Source organism: Chelon labrosus (assembly GCF_963514085.1).
Source record: "Chelon labrosus genome assembly, chromosome: 2".
NCBI lineage: Eukaryota > Metazoa > Chordata > Actinopteri > Mugiliformes > Mugilidae > Chelon > Chelon labrosus.
In genome coordinates this window covers 18,875,301-18,901,883 of record NC_140338.1, presented here as the reverse complement: position 1 = coordinate 18,901,883, position 26,583 = coordinate 18,875,301, and the positions used below count along the sequence as shown (strand labels likewise).

The following is a 26,583-nucleotide window of genomic DNA, read 5'->3' as shown; positions in this document are numbered from 1 at the left end:
AACATATAACATTTATGAAAATCTCTCTGGTGAATATTGTCCCAAGGAGATGGTGGAAACAAACAAACAAAAAAAGAATGAATAATGGATTTGCATCACCCCTTATAAAGCGACTAGAAGTGTAAAATAGGCAACATTTAAAATCTGGAACTGCCACTGATATTCCAACCAATCACTGGAGTCTTCGAGGCCTTTTTCGTTGCGATGACAAAAACATTCATGGGGGAGCTTCCTCATCAGATGTGGAGATTGATAGTATTCTGAAACGCAAAATGCGGGTTTAATTTTATAATGTGAAACTCTCACTTTGAATGTTTAATTTAAGGCCCAGTACCTCGTCTGTTCCACGTCCTCAATTGTCTCTGGCAGACGGACATTTTTCGTCTCAGGAAGAAAGGTAGCCGACAGCCCTCCAGTAAAGGCCACCAGTAAGAAAATAACACTTGGCAGAGGGAGCCACACTTCATCCAAAAGCATGATCAGGGGGGATACAGACACACCTACACGGGCCATGAAGGAGCAGTAACCCAGTCCATTTTGCCTGCATAACAAAAGATTAAAAGAAAATACAGTGAATGCATTGCTCCTGTTCTCTCATACTTCCAAATTGTAATTAATTTAATCAGTTATCAAAAATGCTCAATTAAACTTGTTTCATTTGGATAATAGATAGTGGAAAATGTGTATTTTACTGACCGCATTACTGTGGGGTAAAGCTCTGTTGTGTACAGAAATATAGTTGTAAAAGCTGCCTCTGCAAACATCTTGCCCACAGCTTCCACAGCTGTTCGATAGTTCCCCATATCTGAAAAGAAAAGGTTTTAACGGCTGTTTTAACTCCACCTTTTTATCACAGTTATAGTTATTTTTTCTGCAGGTTTGTATTCGGTGTCATTGCATGAGCTACAAACTTGAATCGATCCTTTACTTTGAGGGATAAACATGTTGCAGCATATGCACAGTCCAGCCAGAAAGAGAAACGCAGCCTGATTCAACCTTCGGCTTACTTTGTCCACGGAGAAATAGACGAACGCTTTTGCTGGAATTTCGACCACACCATAGATGAACTGCGTGAGATAAATGTTCACACCGAATCCAGTGACATTCAGACTGATCCCATAGTAAGTACAGCTCACTCCAAACCTGGGAACAGAATGGAAGCAAATTACTTTTACTATTATAAGGTAACAGCACAAGGTGTTGACCTGGCCTCCAAATTCACCAGATCCCAAACTGATCAAGTATTTGTGGGATGCACTGGAACAAGCCTGATCCACAGAGGCCCCTCCCCTCAACCCATAGGACCCAAAGGCCCCACCAACAACTGTTGCCAGACACCACAGGACACCCTCAAAAGGCCCATGTCCACTCTCTGATGAGTCACATCTGTTTTGGAGGCACAAGGGAGACCTACACAATATTAGGAAGGCGGTCATAATGTTATGCCTGATCAGTGTAAAATCCATGTTTCTGCTGTTTAATTGTGAAAACAGACTTTTTACTTTGAAAATACAAATATTAGATGACAGTATATATCAAGGAAATCCAATCAGTTCAATGGACATGGTACACTATACAGTCATGTCATGATCCTGCGTCACTGAAAATGTATCCCTGTGTTATCAGGGGTTAGCTTACTATAACATTTTCATAATTTAAACCCATTATAAGTTACATAACATCCATTTATTAAATTTTAAAATTATTTCTCAATATTTGTATTCATTTTGGCAGTCCAGACAAGTTTCAAATACTACTACTTTGATACAGAGTCCATTTAGTGCAGTAATTATAGTGTTACTATTTGCATACATTATAAACTGCAATTAAAATATATTAATTTCACAGTTTAAACATCATTTTTTTCGATTTTTCTGTATGTTGAAAATGTATTGAGAAACTGACAATAAAGAAAATCTTGAATCTTGAACCTTGATCTTGAATCAGACTGTACATTTTATACTTATATTAGTCCATCACAGGCCATCTGTGGGTAACTATAGCAACAGTACTTCTTCTTTGTGTTACATTACAGCTACTAGATAATTATCACTGCTTAGTAGTGTGTACCTTACAGTGGACTGAGAGATAGTATATATCAGAAAAACTGTCCAAATGATCTGCCGACCCACATTCTTTTGAAGGTGGCTGTTTTCAGGTTGACCAACCACGAACTGACAATAGTGTAAAAAAATTTTACATTTTGAAAAAGAAACAAAGCTGTAAAAACAAAGAAAGCTCACATACCAGAGAATGCCAGTAAGCAGAGCTAGTCTTCTCATCCTGGGGGTCCTTACAAGGTCCAAATAGGAATACTTTCTGTTTTCATTTTCAACAAGTATGACTTTAGAGAGCACCTGTAGATTAAAAATCAAATGTTGAATCAGAGAATAGAGTTGTACCACGCACTGACTTCTGATCAGAGGCAAGTGGGCTGCGTAACATGTCGTACCTCAGGCTTCAAGTCCACCATGGACTCCTCTCTGCGGTTGACTTTTGAGACAAAATAATTACAGATAAACTTACAGAACATATCTCATCTCATCTCATCTCAAAAAAGCTCTGATTAAATGTTGCATACAAATACCAACACATGTACTGTTCTTACCTCATGTTACGTTACGTTATCTCATCTCAGATCTCACCTCACTTTACCTCTTATCTTATTTTGCCTAGCCTTGCGTCGCCTCCCCACCCTCACCTTAATTTAGCTTAGCTTAGCTTAGCTTAGCTTATATTACCTTGTCTCGTGTCTCGCCTCATTTCATCTCATCTTGTCTCATGTCATCTTATTGTCTCATCTGGTCTTTTGTCTTAACTTGTCTTATCGTATTGTACACTTGTCTTGTCTAGTCTTGTTGTATCGTATTGTATCGTATCGTAGCTTAGCTTAGTTTAGCTAAGGTTAGGTTTTGGAGCACAAGCCCAATTACTAGTTAATAGTGATAATTTTGCCAAAGATAACTGTTGTATCATTCAATATTTTAATATTTGAATTACTGAAATAAAATAAAGTTGTAGAAAGGTGATGTCTGATTTGAGAGTTGAAGACATGAACACCTGTCACTCAAATAACCAAATACTGCCGCTCCAACCATGACCCCCATGAAGAAGACAGTGACCATGGGTTTGTTCACTCTCCTCTTATCACAAACCAGATCCCACTAGGAGGGAAAGACAGACAACAGAAGAACAGTGAAGAAAAAAAATAGCTGGTGTGGGACTGGGTTGATTTAATCCTTTAATAGAACTCACCTGTGTGGCCAGAGTCGACTTGAAGGTGGTGTTGTCGTACACCCATTTATTTTGACATGGCACCGCCGTGAGGTCGGTTATGTTGGAGGAGTTAAACAGCAGGTGATACTGAGGTTCTGTAAACATTTTACAGGAGTTTGGAGTCCCATCCTGTTTGACTGGAATACTGACAATGAGCCTCTCCTTCAGAGATAAATTGCTGAAAACACCTCCATCATCCAGAGAGCTGATGTTGCAATGGTGAGGAGGAATAGCTGCTATGAAATTATTTAGCAGGAAGTTAAATGGAGAGGTCAGTCGAGGTATTACCAACAAGGCAGCTGTCCTTAGCTGGAATCTCCCAAAGCCGTTGACCTCAGACAGCACGTTCTCAAACTTCATTTTGAGAACAAATGAGGCAGCACGTGACAATTATCGAAGATATCACAAAGCACACAAGAAAACAGTATGAAAGTGAGCCGCAAGCTTTTTTTTTTTATTCTTGTTACTGGTTGATAATCAGCTAGTGTGTGAGAATGTGTTGGGTTTCTCCATGAGAAGTACCAGATTTTCTTTCAAATCAATTATTTGCAACAACCTTATAATGACAAGATATGTATTTCTAACAAGCCAATCTAACATTTACTCAACACTGAGGAGGATACTGTTTTTTACAAAACAGTTTACTAAAGCTAAAAAATCTGTGCTTGGTGGAAAAAAGACTTAAATATAGCTCAACATTTCAGCTGTTTTATTCGTTAGAATTTTCCAACACCACTGCAGTGATATGCAGAGAATGACACCAAACCAAACCCTCCTTAGGGCCTGTTCAGACCTTGCATTAAGATCTGATCTGGGCAATTAGATCGCAAGTGGTCAGCTTTACCTTCGTGTTTTCAGACCTTGCAGTAACATGCGTCTCCCAAATGCGTCCCCAGATCCGATCAGATCTCAGTTACCTGCTCTCAAATGCGATCTCAATGCGACCTGGGGGTGTTCACACCTTTTACGTGATTGGATCTTGATCGGATCTTGATGCAAGGTCTGAGCAGGCCCTTAGTCATCTATATTTGTTTGCAGACAGTCATCAAAGAACTAACACCCTGTATCATAATAGCAGGACATGATAAGTCTGATAAGAATGAGCTGTATCACCCGAGTACAACCAGTAGCTGTGATCTCCTTAAGCTAACCAGCTAAACTGACACAAGTATTTATTGAGTATTTTAACAATGCCAATCATAATTTTACAATATTTTTTTATCAGTTCAAACAACTCATCACAACTGATCAAAACAATCTCATTTTTGAAGTGTGACTTTTATTCAATCTCCCTCTCCCTCGTGGATGTTCTCCTGTAACACAGATAAATTTAATCACGCATGAATTACCTCAGGGAAAGGCGTGGAAAGCTATTTGTATTTTTGACAGTGGTGAATGAGGAACATATTATGTAAGCTGCACAATGGTTGACTTTATTATTTAGTAGCGAGATGTTAATCCTTTACAGCAGCTTATTGAATTACATGTCCTGTATCTTCTTTACCTTGGTTTCTCAATGTCTTCGATGAACTCCGGCAGCCGGGCGTTTAGTGTTTCAGGCAGGAGGGAGGCCACTAAACTGCTTCCAACTGCCACGGCACAGTAAGTGATTGCAGGGAGGTGATGCCACACGTCTTCCAATAGCATGATGAGCGGGGAAATGGAGACGCCCAGCCGTGCCAGAAACGAAGTGTAGCCTAAACCGTTCTGTCTGTAAAACCCAAGAGCCGAGGTTAATGTAAACCTGCAGTAGAAGCTGTTACAGCAGGATTGAAGGTTGTTGACTAACCGTACGACTGTAGGATAGAGTTCAGTAGTGTAGAGGAATATTATTGTGAATGAGGCCTCCGCCAGTGATTTTCCAAGAACTGCCACAATGGTACGAATGACCCACGTATCTGAAGTGAAAGTCGATCAAGAGGATTCTTTTTTTGGCAAAGACAATAAGACCAAATGATTAGATGTGACAGAGATGAAACAACAACCTTTTGAAACAAATATGTTGATGAAGAGGCAAAGAGCAGTGGAGAGCAGGGATCCCATTTCTCCTTTCCTTCGGCCGACTTTTTCGAGGAAGAAATACACTCCGATCTTCATTGGCAATTCAGTGGATGCAAATATAAATTGTGTGAGGTATGGGTTTAGTCCAAATCCGGTGATGTTCAGACTAATCCCATAATATGTAAATGCAACTCCATACCTACAAAATGGATGGGGGGCGGGGGTTAAACAAATAAACCAAATAAAATGAAGAAACTTTCTGTTGTGAGTTGACATTTTTAACCACTTAGTTCAAGAACTTCACAATAAAATGATCATTTTTAAGAGACAGCAGTACATTTAATGAAGTTTAATTAATCAAATCCGATATTGAATCCTATGTTAAATTAGCTCAAGATAAAGTCCCAGAGGGGGTCTAGGTCAGAAGATTTTTGTATCTGGTATCTGGTATATCTTCCTGTCTTTACGCTACATCGGGTCCATTTTTATAGTTAATGTGCAGTAACTTCATCTAACTGTCAGAATGAAATGCTCAGTTGTCCCTTTAATCCATCATATGAAGGGATACTTACCACACAATCCCTGTGCATATGGCGAGTCGTCTCAACTTTGGCGTCCTGAAGAGATCGACTACGGTGTACTTCTTAACTGCAGTTTCAGTGTCGGCAGATTCCAGCAATGTCTGTGAGAAAGCCGAACAAACACAGTCACACTCTTCTTTTATGAACCTTTCTCTGTGCTGCGAACTTAGTTAACCAAAAAGCGAAAACAATGCTGAGATGTACCTCTGGTGTGATGGTGGCCATACACTTAGATCTGTTGTTCATCTCAGCACATTCCATTAAGTACATATGGGCAGCATCTGTCTTCCCATTTGCCATGAGCCACCTGGCAGACTCTGGAAGCCACCTAGAGGGACAAACATGGTGGGTTTATCCCCTCGTCTTGCGAGTTTTAATTTTTTATATTTCAAGGGTGTAGAAATTCAACTTTGATACCTCCAAGCCAAAATGCCCAGAATCAGCGGCGAGGTTACGCCCAGAATGAGCATCCTCCACTCATTTATAAAATATGCAATTCCAACCAGAAACCAGTTGCCAATTGTCCAATCCAAGCTAATGATCACTCCAGAGAAAGTCCTGTGTTCAATGCTGAACCATTCAACGTCTGGGGAGGATTCAGCACAGACAAAAAGCTGCTATCAATTTATAACCGAGATTTTTTTTATTTATTTTTTTTTTTTACAGTGTAAACAAGTGAAACAAATGAAAACAGTGTTTCAGTTCCTTACTTAAAACAATAGAAATGATACTTATTCCTGCGAGCGACATCCCCGTAAAAAATCTCATGATGACAAAGAGGACATACGATGAGGAGAACGCACTCAGAACTGCAAACGTCAAGGACGACACATAAGACACCAGCAGAAGTGGCCTTCGCCCAAACCTGGTTACGACAAGAAAGCGTCTTCATAATATTTTGCACCAAGCGTAATCCAGTTGTGTCTCCCTCAATTATCTCGAATGTCTTTGTCATCTTATTTTGAAGAAAATGCTTAAAACCGATTTGAACAAGTCAGCCATGAGAAATTCATAAAATATTTTAAGCAGTATCGCTGTTTGTTTGGTTGCTTAATCTTTACATTTATATTAACAACCTCACCTGTCACTGAGAAGCCCAAAAAGAGGGGCTCCAGCCATGACGCCAATGAAAAAGATAGTGGCTGTTGCCTTGTTCATCCATTTTCTGTCACAAACGAGATCCCACTGTGAAATAAAAATGAGTGAAAACATGTTTTAAAACAAAATTTGTATGTACTTTAACAATGGCTCTGAGAATTGGTAAATACAGCTGCTTGTGATATATTTATTGTACATACATAGTTTAAGCCACCAAGGATGTCAAGCTATGTCAGGTTTCAAAAACATGCCTTGTGCCTTAATAAAAATTTCTTTGACACTTTGTTCAAGTGTTCTCTACAGTCTGACACTTACCTCTGTTGCCAAAGTAGATTTAAAGGTGCTGTTGTCGTACACCCATCCATTTTGACATTGGACAATGACTGTGTCCTCACTGCTGTTGGAGCCTGAAAGAAATTGATATTGTGGTTTTGAAAACATTTGGCAGGATCTCGGAGTCCCGTCCATCCCTGCCGGGATACCAGCAGCCAGTTTCTGATCGAAAGTTAAATTCCCAAAGACACCTCCATCCTCCAGAGAGCTGATGTCACAGTGGTGAGCGGGAACAGCTGCCATAAAGTTATTCAGCAGGAAGTGGCACGGTAAAGTCATTCGAGAGAGGACCTGAATCAGGAACAGCCTCAACTGGAATTTACCAAATCCGTTAACTTCTGAAAGTATGCTGTCAAACTTCATTTTGCAGCGCTTCCCAAGTGGACGTGAAACAAAGAGCTGTACCAGTGAGGTGAAGAAAGGTTGCACAGGCTGAAAAAGACACATTCACTGGCATTAAGTTAATTATTGATATATCCCAAGATCATAACAGAAGATTTTCAGCATTCCCGATGCTGTCGCCGTCTGTTGGATTCCATGGAGTTCATCTTCATCAACTGTTGCAGATTTCAATGTGAACAAGTTCATCCATGTCCACTGATCAGTTCAGTTTTTTAATTCAAATTGGCCCAGGTAAGATTAAAAAAACATGTGGTGATGAATCATTACCTTCTTGGGCATTACAGTGGTGGATGGCAATGTTTAATGAGACCAGATGTCTTTAAATGTTTCATTTACATTTGTGCATATATTTTGAGTCTGTTTTTCATTACATTTGTAATGTTGCATTCTCCCAGTATCTCTCAGTTAGTACGTTATATTTTGGCAAAATGCAAGTACAGGCAGATTCGTATGATAAATCTGGTTTGTGTATCTATGTACAGTCAGTGGGAAGTTCTGATCATTGGCCATGGCTTCTTCGTGCAACTGCCAAGCCCTTCCTAAGAAAAGAATAAACCATCATTTTAAAGAGATTTAATCTTTTCTTCCAAGTTTATTAAGACCAGAGGTGTATAGTAACGAAGTAGATGTACTTCGTTACGCTACTTAAGTAGTTTTTTTGAGGATCTGTACTGTATTTTTTTTTTTACTCTACTACATTTAAAAGTTAAAAAATATACTTTTACTCTGTTACTGTGACGTTTGCCACCTCGTTACTCGTTACAAATTAAAACAGAAATATAATTAATCATCGAAGGATTAACTGGAATGGGCGTGTCCGAGAGGACGAGAGGAACCACGTACGGTACTCTCACGAGGTTTAAAGGTAAGGGCGGGATGCACGGGGCGGCGGACATCAACATGGCTACCTCCGCAGTTAACGCTGATGAGGAAGACACGGAAGACGTTACCACACTGACAGCATCTCCTTCGGTAGAAGACGACAGTCACCCGTGACTAGGAGATAGGAGGAACTTTTTTGTGTTCTTAGGCAGACACGAGACGAGACACTTGATTCACTCACTCTACAAGTGTTTTTTTTGTTTTTGTTTTATCATACCACATCTCATTCACCTGAAAGTGAAATAAAGAGAACAAGGGGAGAACCATTTTTGGTTGTTTTGCTTCTTTTTATGCGTAGGCCTACTATAAAAATACTTTTGTACTTTACTTGTACTTATGATTCTTGAGTATATTTTTTCACAAGATAAGTACATTTAATGTGAGCTACTTTAAGACGTTTACTCAAGTGATTTTCTTATGGGTGACTTTAACTTTTACCAAAGTCATTTTCAGTTATGGTATTTGTACTTTTACTTAGTTATTTTTTTTTTCAAGTACTTTATACACCTCTGATTAAGATAGCCTTGTAGTGATGAATGCCCTCAAACGGAACATGGGTAGGAGTGGCTTACTCGAACTCTAAGCCTAATCATAACCCTATGCAAGGTAAACATAGGAGTATTATCAAGACTTCATAATGACACTGATCATTAGCATTGCTGGTAAAAATGCAATGTGGCAGACATAAACACTGCCCTGCTGAGGAAAAATGCGCGGAAAGCAGTTGGCCCACATAATATACCTGGCCGTGTGCTTAAAGCGTGTGCTGAACAGCTGGCTGACGTCTTTACAGATATTTTCAATCTGTCCCTGGCCTAGGCAGTTGTCCCCACTAGCTTTAAGACAACTCACCATCTGTCCTGTGTCAAAGTGCTCCACAGCTACGGTATCAAATGACTTCCACCCATTTGCGCTTGCCCTCATTATTGCAAATTGCTCTGAGAGTATGGAACAGTCACATCTGAAAATCCTATGGTTCCATTACCCTTAAACCCCTTTCAGTTTGCCGACAGCACCAACAGATCAACGGAGGACACCATCGTCATATCACCCCACTCTGACCTGACACATCTGAACAGTCCCAGATCCTACAGCATGTTACAATGCAATTCACTGACCGTAACTCAGTGTTTGAAACTCTGATCACCTCCAGGCTAATTTTTAAGCTGCTCCAGATTGGTAATGAACTCATCACTTTGCAACTGGACCTTGGACTGACCTACAGACCCCAACCCCTTAAGTTGGCCAACCTCTTCTCCTCCACTCTCATCCTCAACACTGGTGTACTGCAAGGCTGTGTACTGAGCGCTCGTCTATACTCCTCATACTCATCTTCAACCATTCTTGTGCTTGTAATACTATAACCAAGTTTGCTGACGTCACCTGGTCTTCACACTCCTCCATCCTCATCATAACTCACCTGTTTCCCAAGACACTTGTGGACTTATTCCGTTGCACCATCGAGAGTACACCCACCAATTGTATCTCAGCGTTTTATGGAAATCGCTCGGCATCAGACTGCAGGGACACTCCAGTGGTGAATATTTCCCTGCAGATCACTGGCACCCCAGCTTGAGTAGGGTGAGAAACATTATCAAGAATGCCTCCCACCCTAAGGACTATTCATACTCTTAACATCTGGTAGGTGTTACAGGAGCCCCCACTCTTGCACCAGCCAGCTCAGGAAGAGTTGCTTCCTTGAGGCATTGACCCTGATGAACTCCATATTACACCAGTAACTTACACAACTAGTACATATAAAGTGTATGCTCTCTACTACCATCAAATAATTCATAATTAGTATATTGTATATCACCCATTCAAATGTGTCTGTTCAGTGTTAGGAATGCATATAGGACATAACACCGCCTCAAGGTCGAGTACTGTCACCTCTGTACATACTTGCACTTTCTTTGAATAACACCTTTATCTGTACCTGTGCCCTGTACAGTGACAAAAAAGTTGAATGAAATCTAATGTAATCTAAAGGTAATCAGCGTACTTCATGGAAATAAATGAAATTCCTAATTTCTTCTCCAAACTGCAGTTTCAAATTCAGATTTAATGGGTGTGGGGGCTGGGGACTGGGACAGGAACACCTCTTCTTCTTCTCCCCCCTCTTTAAATACAGTAGCATACATGAATGACCAGGGCTACACTGTGGTGAACATCTGCCCTTCATAACAGTTGCTCAGAGTGAAACATGCAGGATGTGAAGTCGACGATGCTGGATTTCATCTGACAAGGCTTTTTTTTTTATTGTTTACTTCTACATCAGTGATGAATACTGTAAGTACAGAGGTGGAAAGTAGTTCTTAGAGCTTCTTAAAACCTCTTATAGACTGTTTCACCATTTTATTAAGGTAAAAATTTATACATACTTATTACTTATTGACTGTTGTTGTTTTCATTGCTTGATTTTGTCTTTGAATCATCTCTCTCCCATCTATGTGTAAAAATAGAGTGATGGGATATATTTGATATCATGCCGCTAACACAGTCATTAAATGTCTAAGACTACCAAAGAGTATATTATAATTTTACTGCACCAGTTTAAATTATGGTATGTTGATAATTAACATATACGACTTATCTAGGTTTTCACATTGGTCTTATCTAAATACTGTTCATGTTTTTTATTAGCGGTTAAGGTTAGGTTAGCTCTGATTACGTAATAACACAGACACATCTAATCCGCTAGAGCTCAGTCCACAGAGAGGTCACCTCCCAGACCAAGGGTTCACACATTTGTCAAGGATGCTGTCTCCCTGTTTCTATGGCAACAAGTCAACATACTGAAAGTTAATGCCATACTAGGAGAGAGAAACTCCTGCAGCACCAGAGTCAGACTTGATAGTTAAAATGAAGTGGAACCAAGTGTGAAGAGAAACCTGGCATGGGATGGTGTACACTAGAAAAGACTTTAAGAAGGCTTACTGGTCCATAATCCTGCAGCATGTGCATGTGTCATAGGTCTTTCGTTTAGTAGAAAAGTAAAAATCAACATTTATGTTAAACGTTTAATCTTATAGCCTTTATCGTGTAGTATCGTGTAAGGTTACACCACATGCTGCAGTCACGTAAACAGGGTGTTCATGTAGTGTATGTGTGCAATGATATATATATAGTAGTCTGTTTCTCTTAAAAGAGCTGAAATGTTTTTATGAAATGGTCCTATTTTCTTCTCGTTCATGCTCAGGACAAAGGTTACAAGCAATAAAAAATAAATTAGACTAACTTCTGTTCACTCATTCTAGCCTATACATATATATCAAATGTCATGTTTTAATTGTGTTTTCATGCAACATTTATTTTTTAGTGTGTTTCTCTCTGTTTGTTGAGGTGTGAAATATTGTAAGTCATCATGCACTGGGAGCTTTGCTCTAGAGTCATCCTTAAAGCACGATGACAATTCTTGATCTAATTTCCACTGGAACAAAACATTGCACCATATTTTGACCATTAATAATAGTAAAATCATCTGTTTGATAGTATAGTAGTAAATTTGTTGTTGTTTTTGTTAAACTTTAAAAAGAAAAGAAAAGAATCACCTTATAATTTGATCTTTTGGTTAAAACTTAATTATGGTAAATATTTCTGACAAATCTGCTGACATGTTTCTGAACATGTGAGGTGTTTTTTCCTCACTGTGCTCTGGAGAGTATAAATACAAGTAGCAGTTGGTTATTCTCTAAGTGTCTTTTGATCCAATTAAGCTTTCTAAGGACATGTGATCATGTCAGTTTATTTCCTCTGAAAATAGCTTATTTTTTAAATCCCAAAGAGGTTTGTGTGTTAAATTGTTACAGTATGGCACCATACCAACTTTAGTAAACATCTACCTTTGATTTTATTAACGTTATTTATGAGAGAAGGCTGGGTTCCTCTTAACGGCATGGTTATCAGGAGTCACTCCCAGTGTTAGAGTCAGAGGCTTTTGAGATGAGCTTAACATTAACATTTGTCTGAAAGAGGTAAATTGTAAATCGTATCAATAATTAACAATAGAGAGCAAGACTGGGAAAGGTGTTGGTCTTTTTTTTTTTTTTTATCTGGTGAAATTTTTACTGGCACTGATGTTGCGTTGCAGGGCTATGGCGCCACCTTCTGGTAGATGTCAGGAAATATTGTGTTTGAAGGACTTGTGCTCTCAGTGAGACTCCATGGTCTGACAGCTCCCACAGCTGTCACTGAATTTAATCAGTTGTCATTTCTGTTCTGATAGAACAGCTGATTACCAAAATAATTTGAGGGCATAGTTTGGGAGGTTTGTCATAGATTAACTGTTGATATATTCGGTTTTAACTGAGGGGGAATGTTGATTTTCACTTTGCATCAAACAAATATCATCTTGGATTTAGTTCTTAAATGGAAATGCTTACAGCCTTTGCAGTGCCGAGGCTTGTTGCGGTGACAGATGAGAACAGTGGAGGGGAAAGAAACCTCGCTGTATAAACAGGCGCTCGGAAAACAGCCACCCGATTGTTTTGCTTATGCTCTTGGATGCAGTTTCCCCCGTGATATTACATACCATTCCATTTACAGCAATGGCAGCCCTGGTGAAACTGCCAAAGCAAAGCTGCACTTCCTATTGGGGATAGGAATAAATTAGGGAACTCCATGGTGGTTACAAAATGCTGAAATCTCTGAACGTGAAACAAAAATTAAATTCATTTAATATTTGTTTTGCACTCATGTTTATCTGCATAAATAATTGTCTCAGGAGTGTGTTAAAGTTTTATAGGTAGCTTGTAATATTGAGACTGTGTTAAAGTGTCTAAATATTTCTATAATATGACAGCAAAGGGAAAATGACTGCCTTAAACTGTTTGTCCTTGTCTTAATGAAGGTGTCAGTGGTCAAATCCAGGACACTGTGAAACAGAACTAAAGATGGAACCAGAAGCTGAAGACCTAGACAACAAAGATAACTTGTCCCCCTGGTCTGATTCAGAGGGTTCCCACGAATTTTGTGTCTCTGAGTCCTTGGCAGAGTCCTACAATGAAGATGATGTCAGTGAGGAAGAGTCTCCTTTTGAACCACAGGCTGCTTGCATGCCCAAGTCTGACCCCGAGTCCTCAAAACACCTTCCAGTTCAAGATTGGGAATCTGCTGGTGAGCAACTGCCTAGAAGTGAAGAGGAAGTTTCATACCAAGAAGAAGATGGCATTTACCACAGTGAATCAACAGAGTCCAATACAGAGTCTCCTCACAACCAAACCTCACAAACCTCAGTGTCCCCTCATCCAGAGTACCCAGAGTACGAGCCTCCCGCTGGCCAGATATCTCGGCCGCATTCTTCTTCCTCCTCTCTTGGCTGTGCCACTCATATGACCCTGGCCTTGACCCTGACCACTGAACAGCCCCAGGGAGCCAGTAATAGGCAGGGCCCAGGGACTGGGAACAGGAGGGTTGAATCTTCAGAGGAAGGAGGGAGTAGTGAAGCACCTCCTGCTTCTGTCTTCTTTGGAATTTCAGACGAGGGTGCTGAGCAGGCAGAGAAGTGGAACTCAGAGACTGACACAGATCTGTGCAGACCGAACAGGCACAGGGCAAGGTCCACACGTAAGTATCTATCTTATACCTTCATCTTATAGTTCAGTGGAGCTAGTAGTGCAAACTGAGCAGCACACAGTGAATGCTAATGCTTCTATATTTCTTAAATAAATAAAGATTGAGTGGTTTATAAAATAATTTTAGTTGTTGCTTTAAATGCAGCCATTGTGGTGCAAATTGACTTCAGATAAAAACCTTAAATACTTCGGTCTCTGTTTACCATGGTATGCAAAGCAAAAAAACTTATATTAATAGATAAATAATTGCTGCAAACTACTATGGATGAAGCTATGTTCATGTTATAACATGGGGGTCTATTTGAGGTGTACTTACTGGGAGAATTCCCATGGCTTTAATAGTCAGAGCAGGATAAGAATAAATTATGACCATATGATGAGGCTGGCAGAAACAAATTTGACAGACGTGAGCATGTGTCTCCCTGGCCCGTCACCCGATCCCTTTTCCAATCGTAAGACTGCAATGGAAAAGTGAGCTCCTCACTTTCCTTGCCTTTTGAACCCCCCCTAGGTTAGCTGAAAGTAAATATGATGCTTTTATTAGTGTCTATGCTTCAGCAAGGGGACTTAAAATGTCTTAGTTGTCACGCTTGCTTCAAATAATAATAATAATACTGGCACTTTACGTTGTAATACTTTACTGTGCACTAACATGTGAAAATTTTGTATATGCTTTTAAAATTACACTTATTGCTCAAAAAGTTCAAAATAAACTGATGTTTTCATATAATTTATGCATATATCTGTATACCTTTTTCCTCACCCCCTTCTTTTTCTCCCTCGCTTTCCCTCCTTCTGTCTCTTCCTTTGTCCCCAGGGCTCAGTCACAACGAGAGCCAATCAGAAAGGCATGTCAAGGAGACCAAGTCTAAATGTAAGCGAATTGCTCGGCTTCTAACTGATGCACCCAACCCTCAGAATAAGGGAGCCTTGCTGTTTAAAAAACGTCGCCAGAGGGTCAAGAAGTATACTCTTGTGAGTTACGGGACTGGTGACAACAAGTTTGACAGCGAAGGCCAAATAGGGGAGGAAGCTGAAGAAGTCAGATCAGCTGGATATAACTTTGTGGCTACAAGTGATTCTGAGTTAGAGGAGCAGTATTCGCTTTATCATCAGCAGAAGCACAATCTAAGTGTGAATTGGGGAAGTGTTCGAGAAATGGATGCCCTACCAGAGACAAAAGGGAAAGGAGTTTTGATGTTCGCCCAGCGGCGCAAACGAATGGATGAGATTCACAGAGAGCATGAAGAACAGAGGAGTAAAGAATTAACTTTGGAGCCATTGACAGAACCCGAATATACAGAACCACAGAATATTTATGACACGGATGAAATGTATTTGAGTGATGATCAGGCCTACCCTAACCCTAACTACACGGATGCAAATCTGAAGCAGTATGCAGACTATCAAGAAGATATTCAGCAAATGAACCACTTTGGAGGCAAACATCTGGTGCCAAACAGAACTGCAAAACCTTTCTCTGGATTTCAAGATGGCAGAAGTGCTCCTGTCAGGCCTGTTGGCGCTGTTCCAGCCACGAAGATGTATGAACCAAGATTCAAAGTATCTGTGCCTATTAACACTAACCCACAGGTTTGGTCTCCAACTGGAGACATCATTGCCTCAAGAGATGAGAGAATAGCTGTGCCAGCCATCAAGACCGGCATCCTGCCAGAGTCAAAACGGAAACCCTCAAGCAAACAGCAATCAATGCAGGCGCAAGGATCAGATCTTCAGGTTCAAAACAAAGGGGACAGGAGGTCTTACATTGAGCCGGAGGAGGACTTTTTTAGTCTAGGCGCTGAAGCTTGTAACTTCATGCAACCCAGAACGGTAAAACTCAAGCACCCGCCTCCAGTCGCCCCAAAACCTGCCATCAACCCAAGCTGCCCACCTTGGTTGAGGAGGAGTCCGTCCAGTGAGCCCTATATTCCTCCAAGAAGTCCACAACCTTCTCACAGTCCGGTGGGGCCTCATAGTCAGCATTATTTACAGCAGCAAGATTGGACTCAGCCTCAACAGATGGCCAACCGTTGGGCAGCAGATCAAACCCAGGCAACACTTCAAACACCTGCCAATGCTTGGGCTCCGGTCAACTCCTCTTCTCAGCTTCATCCTCAGCCAACCACAAATAGCTGGAGTCAACAGCCGCCACGATCCCCTGTGAGTATGCAGGCCCGCAGTCCTACTTACAGCCCACATTACCCACCTCCATCCTCACGGAATAAGTCAGACGGTACTCCCAACTCAGTTGCCTCTTACCCACCACAAGCAGGAAAGCCATACGTCCATGCATCAAAGGCACCCCAGGTTTCGTCAAGGGGTCGAGTCTCAGACAGAGGTATTAATCGAGCTGGTGATGGTTCAACTATGGCCGGGAAAGGTGCAGAATTATTTGCCAAAAGACAGTCCCGTATGGAGAAGTTTATTGTTGATGATGAAACAGTGCAAGCTAACAAAGCTAGATCTCCCTCCCCAACCAGTTCCCTCCCAAACTCCTGGAGGTATTCCACAAATGTTCGTGCTCCACCTCCAGTATCATACAACCCAATTCATGCCCCTTTCTACCCTCCATCAGCAGCCAAGCAGCCCCCTGCAACTAGCCCCAAAATCAAGCCCAAGCCCAAGCCCAAGACCAAAGCTAAATCAGCCCCCAAGCAGCTCAATGCTTTAGATATTATGAAACACCAGCCTTATCAGTTGGACTCATCACTATTCACGTATGATGCAGTCCCCGACCCAAAAAGCCCCAGCCCCAAACCGGCTCCAGTGTCAAAGTTTGAGGCTACCAAAAACCTTAAACAGAGATCCCTTTCTTCTCAACCTTCTCATAATACCTCTGAGCTTGCTGTTCAAAGCAAGGCAGAAGCCCCTGCTAAGTCTCGCGGATCGGTAAGTTCCCAGAATTCTTCTGCCCAGTTCGCAGTATCAGCTAAGCTGCTTGCAACTGACAAGCACTTGGATGAAAAGCACACCGTTACACCTGCAGCCCATCACATAGCCAACAAGCAAGCACCAAGCGCCCGACCCGCAAGCACAACCTCTCAGCAGTCATCCACTGGTGACAGCATAGCTTCAGCTTTTTCTCCTGCATCTCTTATTGCTAGAGGCGCACGTCAAATGGCTCCGCGGCCAAAATTCTCTGCTAAGAAGCCCGTGGTGACAGGTAAACAGTGGAAGCCCGTTGCCATGATGCACTAGTTTTGATACTGTGTATGGTCATGGTGTAGCCTGAGGATGATTACGTCTGCAACTCGGTAGCATCTAAAATGTCTTACTTAACGGATGAAAATATAGAGACTTTTTGCACTAAATGTAGCTCTCATCCAAAAGCGTTTGCTGCCGTTAAGCTGGCAGTGTATAGAAAACAGTAGAATAAACAGCAGAGCTATTTAAAAATAGTGATAAAGCAATGTAGCACGTTATGTCATCTTCCTTAAACTTGGGAGGTGCATGTAGACTTTGAAAATTCAAAATAAAAAAAAGAACGTCGAGTTGTTCTCAGGAAGTGCTGTAATGTTTGTAGAAAGCCTTGTTCAGCTCAGGCCTCTATTTGTAGCCTCTTTTTTTTTTTTTTAAGAAATGAGATTACATGTATTTGTATGTAGCAGTCGAAACCACTGAACCCCCAAACAACACAAAATAATATATATTTTTTTAATTCTAAACAAATTTTGGCTTTTTTAATACTGTCATCTGGGATAACAGGAACTCTCTCACTACATTTGTGATCATTTAGTGTGTTTGGGAAAAAAAAATATATATATAAAAATTCCTTCAGTCTCATTCCAGACTTCGATGGTATCACAACCACTAAAAGCATTAATGTCAGTTGTGATCATTAACCCTGATGACTTTATTTATTTATTTATTTATTTATTTTCTATGTGGATTTATTTTCTGCAACCATCAGTTTAGGCCAGTTACTTAACAGTCGGTAAAGTCATCAGACCTCCTGTGTCCTTGACGGAAAACACGAGCAAATATCATCGTTATTCCCATTAAGTGAAAAACTGGAAAACCACTGTCTTTGTTTGTCTTTTTGTCTCCCTGACATATCACTGTTTATTGCACTTCTTGTACTTGGCACTGTCATGCTATTAAATTTCTCTTTCCTCCTACTTGTGTACTTCCTATGTGTGTGTCGTGAGCTTTTATTAGCTTCTCCTGAGCAACTGTGTTACTTCTCCTATGATTCCCTCTTTTTCCTATCACACTGCCTCACACTTTTAAAAAAGAAAATGTGCTTCTGTTTACAGGACTGAGAGCTTTAATGATTTTTCTCTTTCAAATCTGATTGTTTGCGTTCATGGCTTTTTTTTCTCAGTCCACCTTTAGCTGTGAATGTAAAATGTTTGGAACTATATTCTTGGCCAAGGTGTTTATAGTCCACTGATGGGAAATCCACTCTGGAGCTGAATCTACAATGTCTGTTGTAGTAAATATCACCTGTATATATGGGGGCATTGTTTCCTATTTACACCAAGAGACAAACCAGATTCTGCTCGAGTATTTTTGTAACACTACTCCCTGTGAACATCGGACTCCAGGATGCAAAACAACTAGTGCACACCCACATCCAGGTTTACGAGCGCAACTATCCTGAGTAAATAACATGAAATCTGGCGTCAGCACAAGAGTGCAAAATTGACTTTTGAGAGAAATACTTGTTCCAAATGAAAAAACTAAGCTGGCAAAGAATTAATTCCAAGCAATGTTTCCTCAGCAACTGTGCTTATTTTAAAGTGCTTGAACCGACAAAAGGTAAGTTGTGAAATCTTATTTGTTTCATCCAGACATTTATTTTACTCAAACATAATACTAGCGTTCATAAGAAAATTCAAATGTCATAATGATCTACAAATCTGAAATTGTTAAAGTTATTTTGACCCTAGATAAGTTTCTGTGCCTCAAGAGGCCAGTATCAACTCATTTGACACAATGAAAAGGTAGAAGAGGCTGTTGTTTCCAGGACTTTGTTCACTGAAACTTAATTTCAACTAAAATATGACTAAAACATGAAGCTTTTAGTGGCCCAGGCCTCTATGAAGCCAGAGGGTGGCAGCAAAGTCTTTAACAGTGATGTCAGGTCATGAACAAATGCATGCTCTTCTTTCAGGGATTAAGTAGGAGCCGTTCCCTGAGCCTCCCCAGACGACTGAGTTCAGTGCCTTCCCCTGGATTTCTGTCACCCGTAAGCACACCTGGAAGTCAGCCAGCGTTTCTACCTGCACAGAGGCAAATGTCCTATCAGGAAAAAGTCTGCAAGCCCCTGTCGCCTTGGGAGGTGGCGTCAAGAAGCCCCATCGGTTTAGCGGATGACTCCCTTGTGTTTCAGAGCCTCCCGTCATCTGTTGCTTCTAATGCCAGAGCTGCAGCGCACCGCAGGTCTCTGCCAGAGCCTCCAGATGAATGGAAGCGCAGGGTGTCTCTTGATCCTGCAGCTGTCAGTAAGGGTCATTTTTATCATGCGGCCCCAGCTTTTCAGGCTCCGTCCATGAGCAGGACACTTCCACCTGAGAAACCAGCCTTCTATGGGCCTCCCTTCAGACCTGCCCAGCCTCTTGGGCCTGGCAGTGGGGCCAGTATCGGATACATGGGACAGGGCTCCCGTCCAACAAAGTACTCGCCTTTGTATGGTGCAGTCCAGAGAAGTTAATTCCTCTGGCGGAGGAGCAGACATACATCAAGTTGATATAAATATACATTCATATTAACATTGATGGTATATGTTTTAGATGGTTGTACTAAGTAGTACAAAAAAACTGAATTTGGCTTAGAGAGAGGGAATTTACTCCATGATGATGAACCATTTAATTGTTGTGTTGATTGATACGTATTGAACAGGTCTAAGACTTTGGCACGTTTTTGGTAACTGATGCAAGTGTGTTTTAAATGTATTATGGCTATAATCATGGTTTGAGTGGTCACTTGGTTTGAAGAACACAACAAGTCACGATGGCTGTAGTTTGAGATGTTTTCCCGGCTTTGATGGGAGTTTTATGTTTTTATGACTGTTAGTAAGAATGCAGACCGTCCCAGTGAGGCTTTGAGAAAAACTGTAATCAGCAAGTGCAAGCGCGAGTCGAAGTGAACGTTTAGTAGATGAAAGACATGTTAATTGGTAAACTGAGGAGTGGGGCTGCTCATTGAAATTTGCTGTGAAATTCAACATTGTTATTTATAAAAGAAGAGAAGTAAGTCACTTTGTGGTAAAGCATGTATGTTTAGCTTTAAAGTCCCCAGGAAACGGTGTGTTCGATGATGCGCGTTCAAGCCAAGAGCTGAAGGGGGCGGTGCTGCTGGTGAAGGATAGGCATGGGGATGGAGGGAGGGGCATCACAATTCAAGAAAGCATTTTATTGGATGTCAAATTCAGACACGCCCCTTGGTTTGGGATGAGTCATCATATTGTTTTCTAGGAGTGACACACTCTTTAACCGTCATAAACTCCTACAAAGTGAGTTTTTTTTTTTTTTTGTCAACACTGGGGCAGATACTGATGTATGGGTGACGTACAGGGCAAGACATCTATGATCACACTTGAACACTGAATCTGATTTCATGGGGACTTTAAAAAGTATTGTGACTTTATAATCACAAATATTTCACATTTCACACAGTGTTAACCATTAACAGACTTCTGTATTAGTTTTTCTTTGTAGAACTAATATTGCAGCAGCAGTGTCAAGTGAACATTTCAACAATTGTTTTCTGTCTGGCTGCCACTTTCATATTCCACTTTTCAGAGAAGAGGCAAACTAACAGTGGGCGTTGTATTGTAACAATCACTTTCTTCTGGTGGATGAATTGCATATTAGATTTCGAAATCATACAAAACTATTTTCTTTTTTGTTGTTGTTGTTATGCATAATTTTTGAGCAAAGAGGAATTAATGTTGCATGCATACATTCAGGAAGTCTCCGACCTTTAATCAAACACTGTGTGGTGTTAAAAGCCCGTATTATGTCTTTGAGTGTGAGAGGGGGTTTAAAACAAATGATGTATCACTGTTTCTAAACAAGCACAATTTAAATCTGGGCTTTAACCTGTGGATTTTTATTTCTAAAGAGTTTATTTTTTTTTTCTTTTTGCACTTCACTGTGAAAAAAAAATAATAAAAGACATAAAAATGCAGTCCAGTGATGTCCTTGTGTCTTTTAAAATGTCATGTTTAGTGCAAATATTGTAACATGCATTTTGTAATTTAATTAAATGGTACGGTAAATATTCAGAACATATGCATCAGTTAAAACTGATTTAAAAGGATACATCAACTGTGAAGTCAGATCTTCAAATTTATGTAATCTGTGCCTCTCTCATGTCACTGTATAGTATTAACTTTAGTTTCACTGTTTCTTTTTAATCAGTCCTCTAATCCCACTTGCTTCTCTGTTTATCATTATCTAAAGTCAGTAATTGCACATAATAGCAGTAACACAACTCAGTTTGAAGAGGGAAGCACAGAAGCAGCAGCTGTGCCCAGTCTTATCGACGGAGGCATGTAGCCTCAGAGGTTATGTCAGCCCACAGAGACGTGTTGACTTTGAAGATTCAGAAGCAAGGGAAGGAATACATCTCAGGAGGGGAACCCTTGTCCCAAACAGCACCAGTGGGCACACTGTGTATGTGCTCTCCGTCTTCTCCTCTCTTATTGCACTCCCTCTCTGTGGTAGCTATCCTTGCCCCATGGTGTTTAAGAGGGGTTTTGAGTGTTTGGCAGGTTAAATTTAGCCTATTGATGTAAGCTGCATTCCAGTCACAACAGACACAGAGACACTCTGAGTTTGGCTTTAGTGTCCGGGAGTGTGAAGATCAGGGAAGATCAAACTACCTCCTGCAGGTTGACCCCTGAGCCTCTGTGTCTATCGTTCAAGGATACAGGCAGCACACCGGGGACAACATCACAGGTACGGACGAGCCACGTCAAGGTGTATTTTGTGAATATATCGTATATTTAAACAGTACTGGGGTCGTGTTGGAACATTTGAGAAAGTCATATTAATTTGGTTGTATTTAATGTTTTCTAAACATTGTAGGAGCACAGTTTCTTTCAAATACTAAACAGTTTGTTTTGTGTCTTTCAAGTCATTTTGATATGCTTCCTTTTTGTTTCGCAAGAAAAATATGTGACTATTCCTGCAAATTAAGAACTGTAGGGTACAACCAAGTTATTTGATTTTAAAGACTGTTTTTCCTGTCGCACCATCAAGAATCACATTCTGCACAACAAAGCCAAACTAAAAATATATATATCCAACGAGCACTGAAAGCTATTTTTGATATCTTGCGCACTTTTATTGGCGCTGCTGGATATTTGTTATGTCCAGATACGCGCACAAGCAGTAGGTTATTTATATAGTGATAATGTTGTAGGGAGACGCCACTAACTTGAAAACTGGTGCGGTGACGAGCAGAGATTTGACAATTACGTATGTGGGGGTACCGATGCAAGCACAACGGGGCTTTGTGGATTATGCAACGCAGTGTAATTGTTAAATGTGATGTCTGCAGAGCTTATCCTTAAATGACGACAGCAGATTTATTTCCACCGTCCAAATCATCTTCAGGGACGGACTTTAAAGACTCAAAAATGAGCGTACTTGTATATTATGTAACTCAAAGGAACAAATATATCACAAGAAAGTCACACTGCTGTGATCTATTTTGAGTTTCTTTCCATTCGCATCATCTTTCGTAATTCTCGTCAACGCAACACAAAAGATTTGTGCTGTTTTTTTTTTCTGTCAAACGATGAAAGATGGCCTTCCTATCAACCAGAGAACAAGAATTAGTTTCCTATTGTTTCACAGCATCAGGAATAAAACCCTTTCTTAAGACTTAAGGGCAGAACAACTACATCCTTTGCCCTGTGTATGTGTTTCCAGCCTCTCCTGAGCTCTGCCAACGTCGCCAAAGCCACAATGTCACAGTTCTGCACGATGCCAGCCGTAGAGAGGAAGAAGTGTGCGGCAGCTATTTGCCGAGAGGTCAACCATGGTAACAGTGGTAAGGTGTTAGAGCTGGCACTCGGCGGGCAGGCACATGGATACAAAACGTTCTGATCAGAGTTCAAAATGTCAGGGCTGTTCTCCAGCATTTACCATAAATAAGCTAATGGGATGATTTACTACCTATGGTGACTTATCCTTTGTCGTTGTCCTTCTCAAAAGTCTATTTCTGGGCGGATGGGTGGGAGAGTGGGGAGGGGAAGTTGTGCGGGCCAACTGTGTAGCTGTTTGGGTAAAGTGAATGCCTGTGACAGCTGGGGTACATTCTGTCTGTACTCATGGATGAAGAAGCGTCATGTACGGAGTACAATGACAGGGCTTATAGAATGGAAATTGTGAATTTTGTGACATGAATTTTGATGCCGTCTGTCAACTAGACCTTTCCAGTTGACAAGATGATATCAGAGGAGATGACTTTGGGTGTATTTGTGTATATCCAGCACTGTCCAGCTCTATAACTGGGGACACGTTAACTCAGTAGGTGGCCTGGGCAAGAAGGGAGCTCTTGGTCCTCTTCCCAAGTCAGTTTGTAATTATATGACTCAAACTAGATTTTGGCTCAGGGCCTCTTAGGTAGCCTAAGGAGTTTTAAATCATTTTTTAGATCACTTTTGCAGTTTATGTTGTGTTTTTGACACGTGCGTTGCGTTGCCACACTGGGGCCTTTTTCTGAGATTATTGATTGTCTATTTCTTAAGATATTTTTTTTCCCCCATATCATATTTATTTCTCCTCTTTGTCTTCCGACAGGAGACGTCATGGATCTCGGAAAGAAGCTCAGCACTCCTAAAGACATCATGCTGGAGGAGTTGTCACTGCTTTCCAACAGAGGCTCCCGGCTTTTCAAAATGCGCCAGAGGAGATCTGAGAAATACACGTTTGAAAGTATTCAGAATGAGGCAAACGCGCAGCTCAACGTGAGTCGACCATCCGTTGACTTGATGTGTTTGAAAGACCGGATGTGGTCACTGTCTGGGGGTTTGGCGTTAGTGCTGTGAATGTGTCGTCGGTGTGGGGAACATGTGAAGATGCCTGTGTGCCGATTAAATACATTTACCCGGAAATGTGCTCTTGGAAAAAAGTGTGGCGACACATGGATGATAACAGAGACATGTGCCTCGTGCCTCATGCAGACTTTCTGAGAGGCTGCTGAGGCACTTTGCTGAGAAGCTGCCCCCCCCCCCCTTCCCCTCCTTTATCAGTGTTGATGTATGTGTACACTTGAGTGTGACCAGTTTTTGTGTTTGTACGTATGTATCTGAGTGCCATTTTACACAACAACTGATCTTTTAATCAAATATACATGCATGCATATATGTTCTCTTTTGTAGAATGACATTTTAAATGAAAACGCACACACTGTGGAAATTAAAGTGGACGGGCCAGGTCATGGAAATACAGCTGATGCAGAAAACACTGTTTCAGGTAATTATGCCGCTCAATAAATGAGATTGTTTTTGTCTAATCCAATACAGCAACATTACCAAAGATTTAAATATCGTCAAAGAAATTATAATTCCCGTACCAGAGTGGAAGCATGTCTTCTGTTCTGCATTATGCTAAAATTAACCTGTTATCCCGCACGGCCAAATAAGAGCGACTGCTTATGTAACGCTCTCGTGATGAAGACAACTGGCATCTAGCAGTCTTCACAAGTGGTCTTTTCTTATTGAAACCCATTTTCAGAGCACGACACCACGTGTTGTGCGTAACCAGCGTACGGCCGATTAAACAGTGCGTGCGACTTTAAGTGCTTTACTTTAATGTCTTTATCTGAGGAGCAAACAGAGCCGTGTGGTCAGTGAAACGCTCCGGCGGGATGCCGTCCCACGTCGACACATTATATGATGAGCACACACTTCGACTATGTGCTATTTTAAGGCCTCAGAAAGTAACGATGGACAACTAAGTCTGTCTGTGTTAAGTGTTCTCTTAGCACAGTATCTCTTCATAATCCCCTTCCACTTGAAAACTTTAGCCTTCAGTAAAAAAATAGGTTCAAGTAAACAGCTCTGCATTAACAGCAAGTTTCTAACGGCAAGCCAGGCAAATCATTTTGAAATGGTGTTATAATCTCATGGTGAAGTATTGTTTTCATCTTCCTCTTTGTAGACACGACAGCAGACAAGCTAAACACCACAGCTATGCCCAAGACCTATCACACCCCGTGGGAGGAGGCCATCCTCAGCGACCCTGACCTCGCCGAAACCGTCAAACTAACAATGCCGGAGCCAGACCCACGGCCAGAGCTTCCCGAGTACAAGAGCTTTAACCGGTGAGGAATCTATCAGCACGCTTTATTGAATCAGAGCAGGGTGCTCACGATGAGTACCACTTAATGTTGATGTGTAAAATATTACAGGGTCGCGACTCCTTACGGAGGCTTTGAAAAATCTCCCAGAGGAATCACATTCAAACTCCCCGAGGTGGATCTGAACCCTCCCAGATACCCAGAGCTGCAGGAGCCGGGAGTGAAGCGGCCTACCTTCAACAGGACGGCCCAGGGGTGGATATCCGAGGGCACCCATCTGATCCTACCCACGATTACCCTGGAGCCCGTCCAAGTCCCAGAGTCTGACGACCTGTAGATGATTTTACTGTAGTATTTAGTCTGTAACAACAAACCTGTCAGTTAGCTGCAATGCCTTCCCAATATTTAAAACCCTTCCCTTGCAATGGACAACAACAAAAAAAAAGCCTCATGTTTTTGCTCTTCAGCTGACTGTAGTAAGTTTACTGCAGACAGGAAAAGTGTATCCAAAAAAATCGTGTAAATATGAAAAGGTTCGTGCTATCCAGCATATCGTTCAGGAAAGGTTTCCACCGAAAACACTGAAAACAAAACTGTAAATTTTAAATATGTTCTAATGACTTGATGAATGTGAAATGTAAATAAATAAGCAGCTTATTTATTGGTGATACAAGAGCAAAACTGGATCATGCAGAAAGTCTGTGAGCCGTATTTCTGTTGTATCTGTGGTGCAATAAATAAATATGGAGAAAAAAATATATATATATTAATTACAGGAGGAGTCTATGGTCATTTATGAACAGATCCAAGATAAAAACAGCTTTTTTAAGCTGTTTTCAAAATGCCTTAGTAAAAAATAGTTCTTGAAATCCTCACTGGATTTATATAATTTATATTTAGACCAGTAACTTTGGTCTAAATTAGAAACAGCAAATTCCCTTAACTCAAACCAAATAAAAACTAAAAATAATACAAAATATTACAACCTGCACAATAAAGTACAAAACACATGAGCTGGCACGTGTTATATTTCACTATGGAACCAACACAGGGTGAAGCTTTGTCTTTCAGACAGCTGTAAAACAAAAAGAGAGTGACACAAGATTGAATTCAAGGCCAGTGGGAACTTAACAAGGCCGTCATTTCACCAAAACTTCAGTGCTCCAGAGAATGTG

At 40.9% G+C, this 26,583-nt stretch overlaps 3 protein-coding genes across 3 annotated transcripts; 2 read left to right on the top strand and 1 right to left on the bottom strand.

The window, feature by feature from the left end:
* Positions 1 to 305: 305 nt before the first annotated feature.
* LOC311494564 (solute carrier family 22 member 7-like) lies at positions 306 to 7,991 on the bottom strand. The gene is made up of 15 exons (XM_084553663.1): positions 7,272 to 7,991; positions 6,940 to 7,043; positions 6,569 to 6,723; positions 6,276 to 6,444; positions 6,063 to 6,186; positions 5,850 to 5,959; positions 5,262 to 5,476; positions 4,781 to 5,174; positions 3,256 to 3,481; positions 3,068 to 3,164; positions 2,453 to 2,535; positions 2,248 to 2,357; positions 929 to 1,143; positions 697 to 805; positions 306 to 541 (listed from the first exon to the last, which is right to left on the bottom strand). The coding sequence occupies exons 1-15, from the start codon at positions 7,734 to 7,736 to the stop codon at positions 316 to 318; spliced, it is 2,802 nt and encodes a 933-aa protein (XP_084409789.1). The 5' UTR covers positions 7,737 to 7,991; the 3' UTR covers positions 306 to 315.
* Positions 7,992 to 13,465: 5,474 nt separating this feature from the next.
* synpo2b (synaptopodin 2b) lies at positions 13,466 to 19,805 on the top strand (the record flags this gene model as incomplete). The annotated part of the gene is made up of 3 exons (XM_084557823.1): positions 13,466 to 14,138; positions 14,964 to 17,038; positions 19,266 to 19,805. The coding sequence occupies 3 exons, from the start codon at positions 13,466 to 13,468 to the stop codon at positions 19,803 to 19,805; spliced, it is 3,288 nt and encodes a 1,095-aa protein (XP_084413949.1).
* A 4,102-nt stretch (positions 19,806 to 23,907) lies between these two features.
* On the top strand, positions 23,908 to 25,745 carry myoz2b (myozenin 2b; the record flags this gene model as incomplete). The annotated part of the gene is made up of 4 exons (XM_084572327.1): positions 23,908 to 24,074; positions 24,489 to 24,582; positions 25,270 to 25,432; positions 25,520 to 25,745. Exons 1-4 carry the CDS (start codon positions 23,916 to 23,918, stop codon positions 25,743 to 25,745), a joined length of 642 nt encoding a protein of 213 aa, XP_084428453.1. The 5' UTR covers positions 23,908 to 23,915.
* Positions 25,746 to 26,583: the final 838 nt, after the last annotated feature.

Coding starts and splice junctions, on each gene's coding strand:
- LOC311494564 (XM_084553663.1), bottom strand. CDS start 7,736: ATGTGTCTTTTTCAGCCTGTGCAACCTTTCTTCACCTCACTGGTACAG. Junction 5,960..6,062: donor TGGCCACCATCACACCAGAG/GTACATCTCAGC, acceptor GCTTTCTCACAG/ACATTGCTGGAATCTGCCGA. Junction 2,536..3,067: donor GGCAGTATTTGGTTATTTGA/GTGACAGGTGTT, acceptor AGATGAGATGAG/ATATGTTCTGTAAGTTTATC.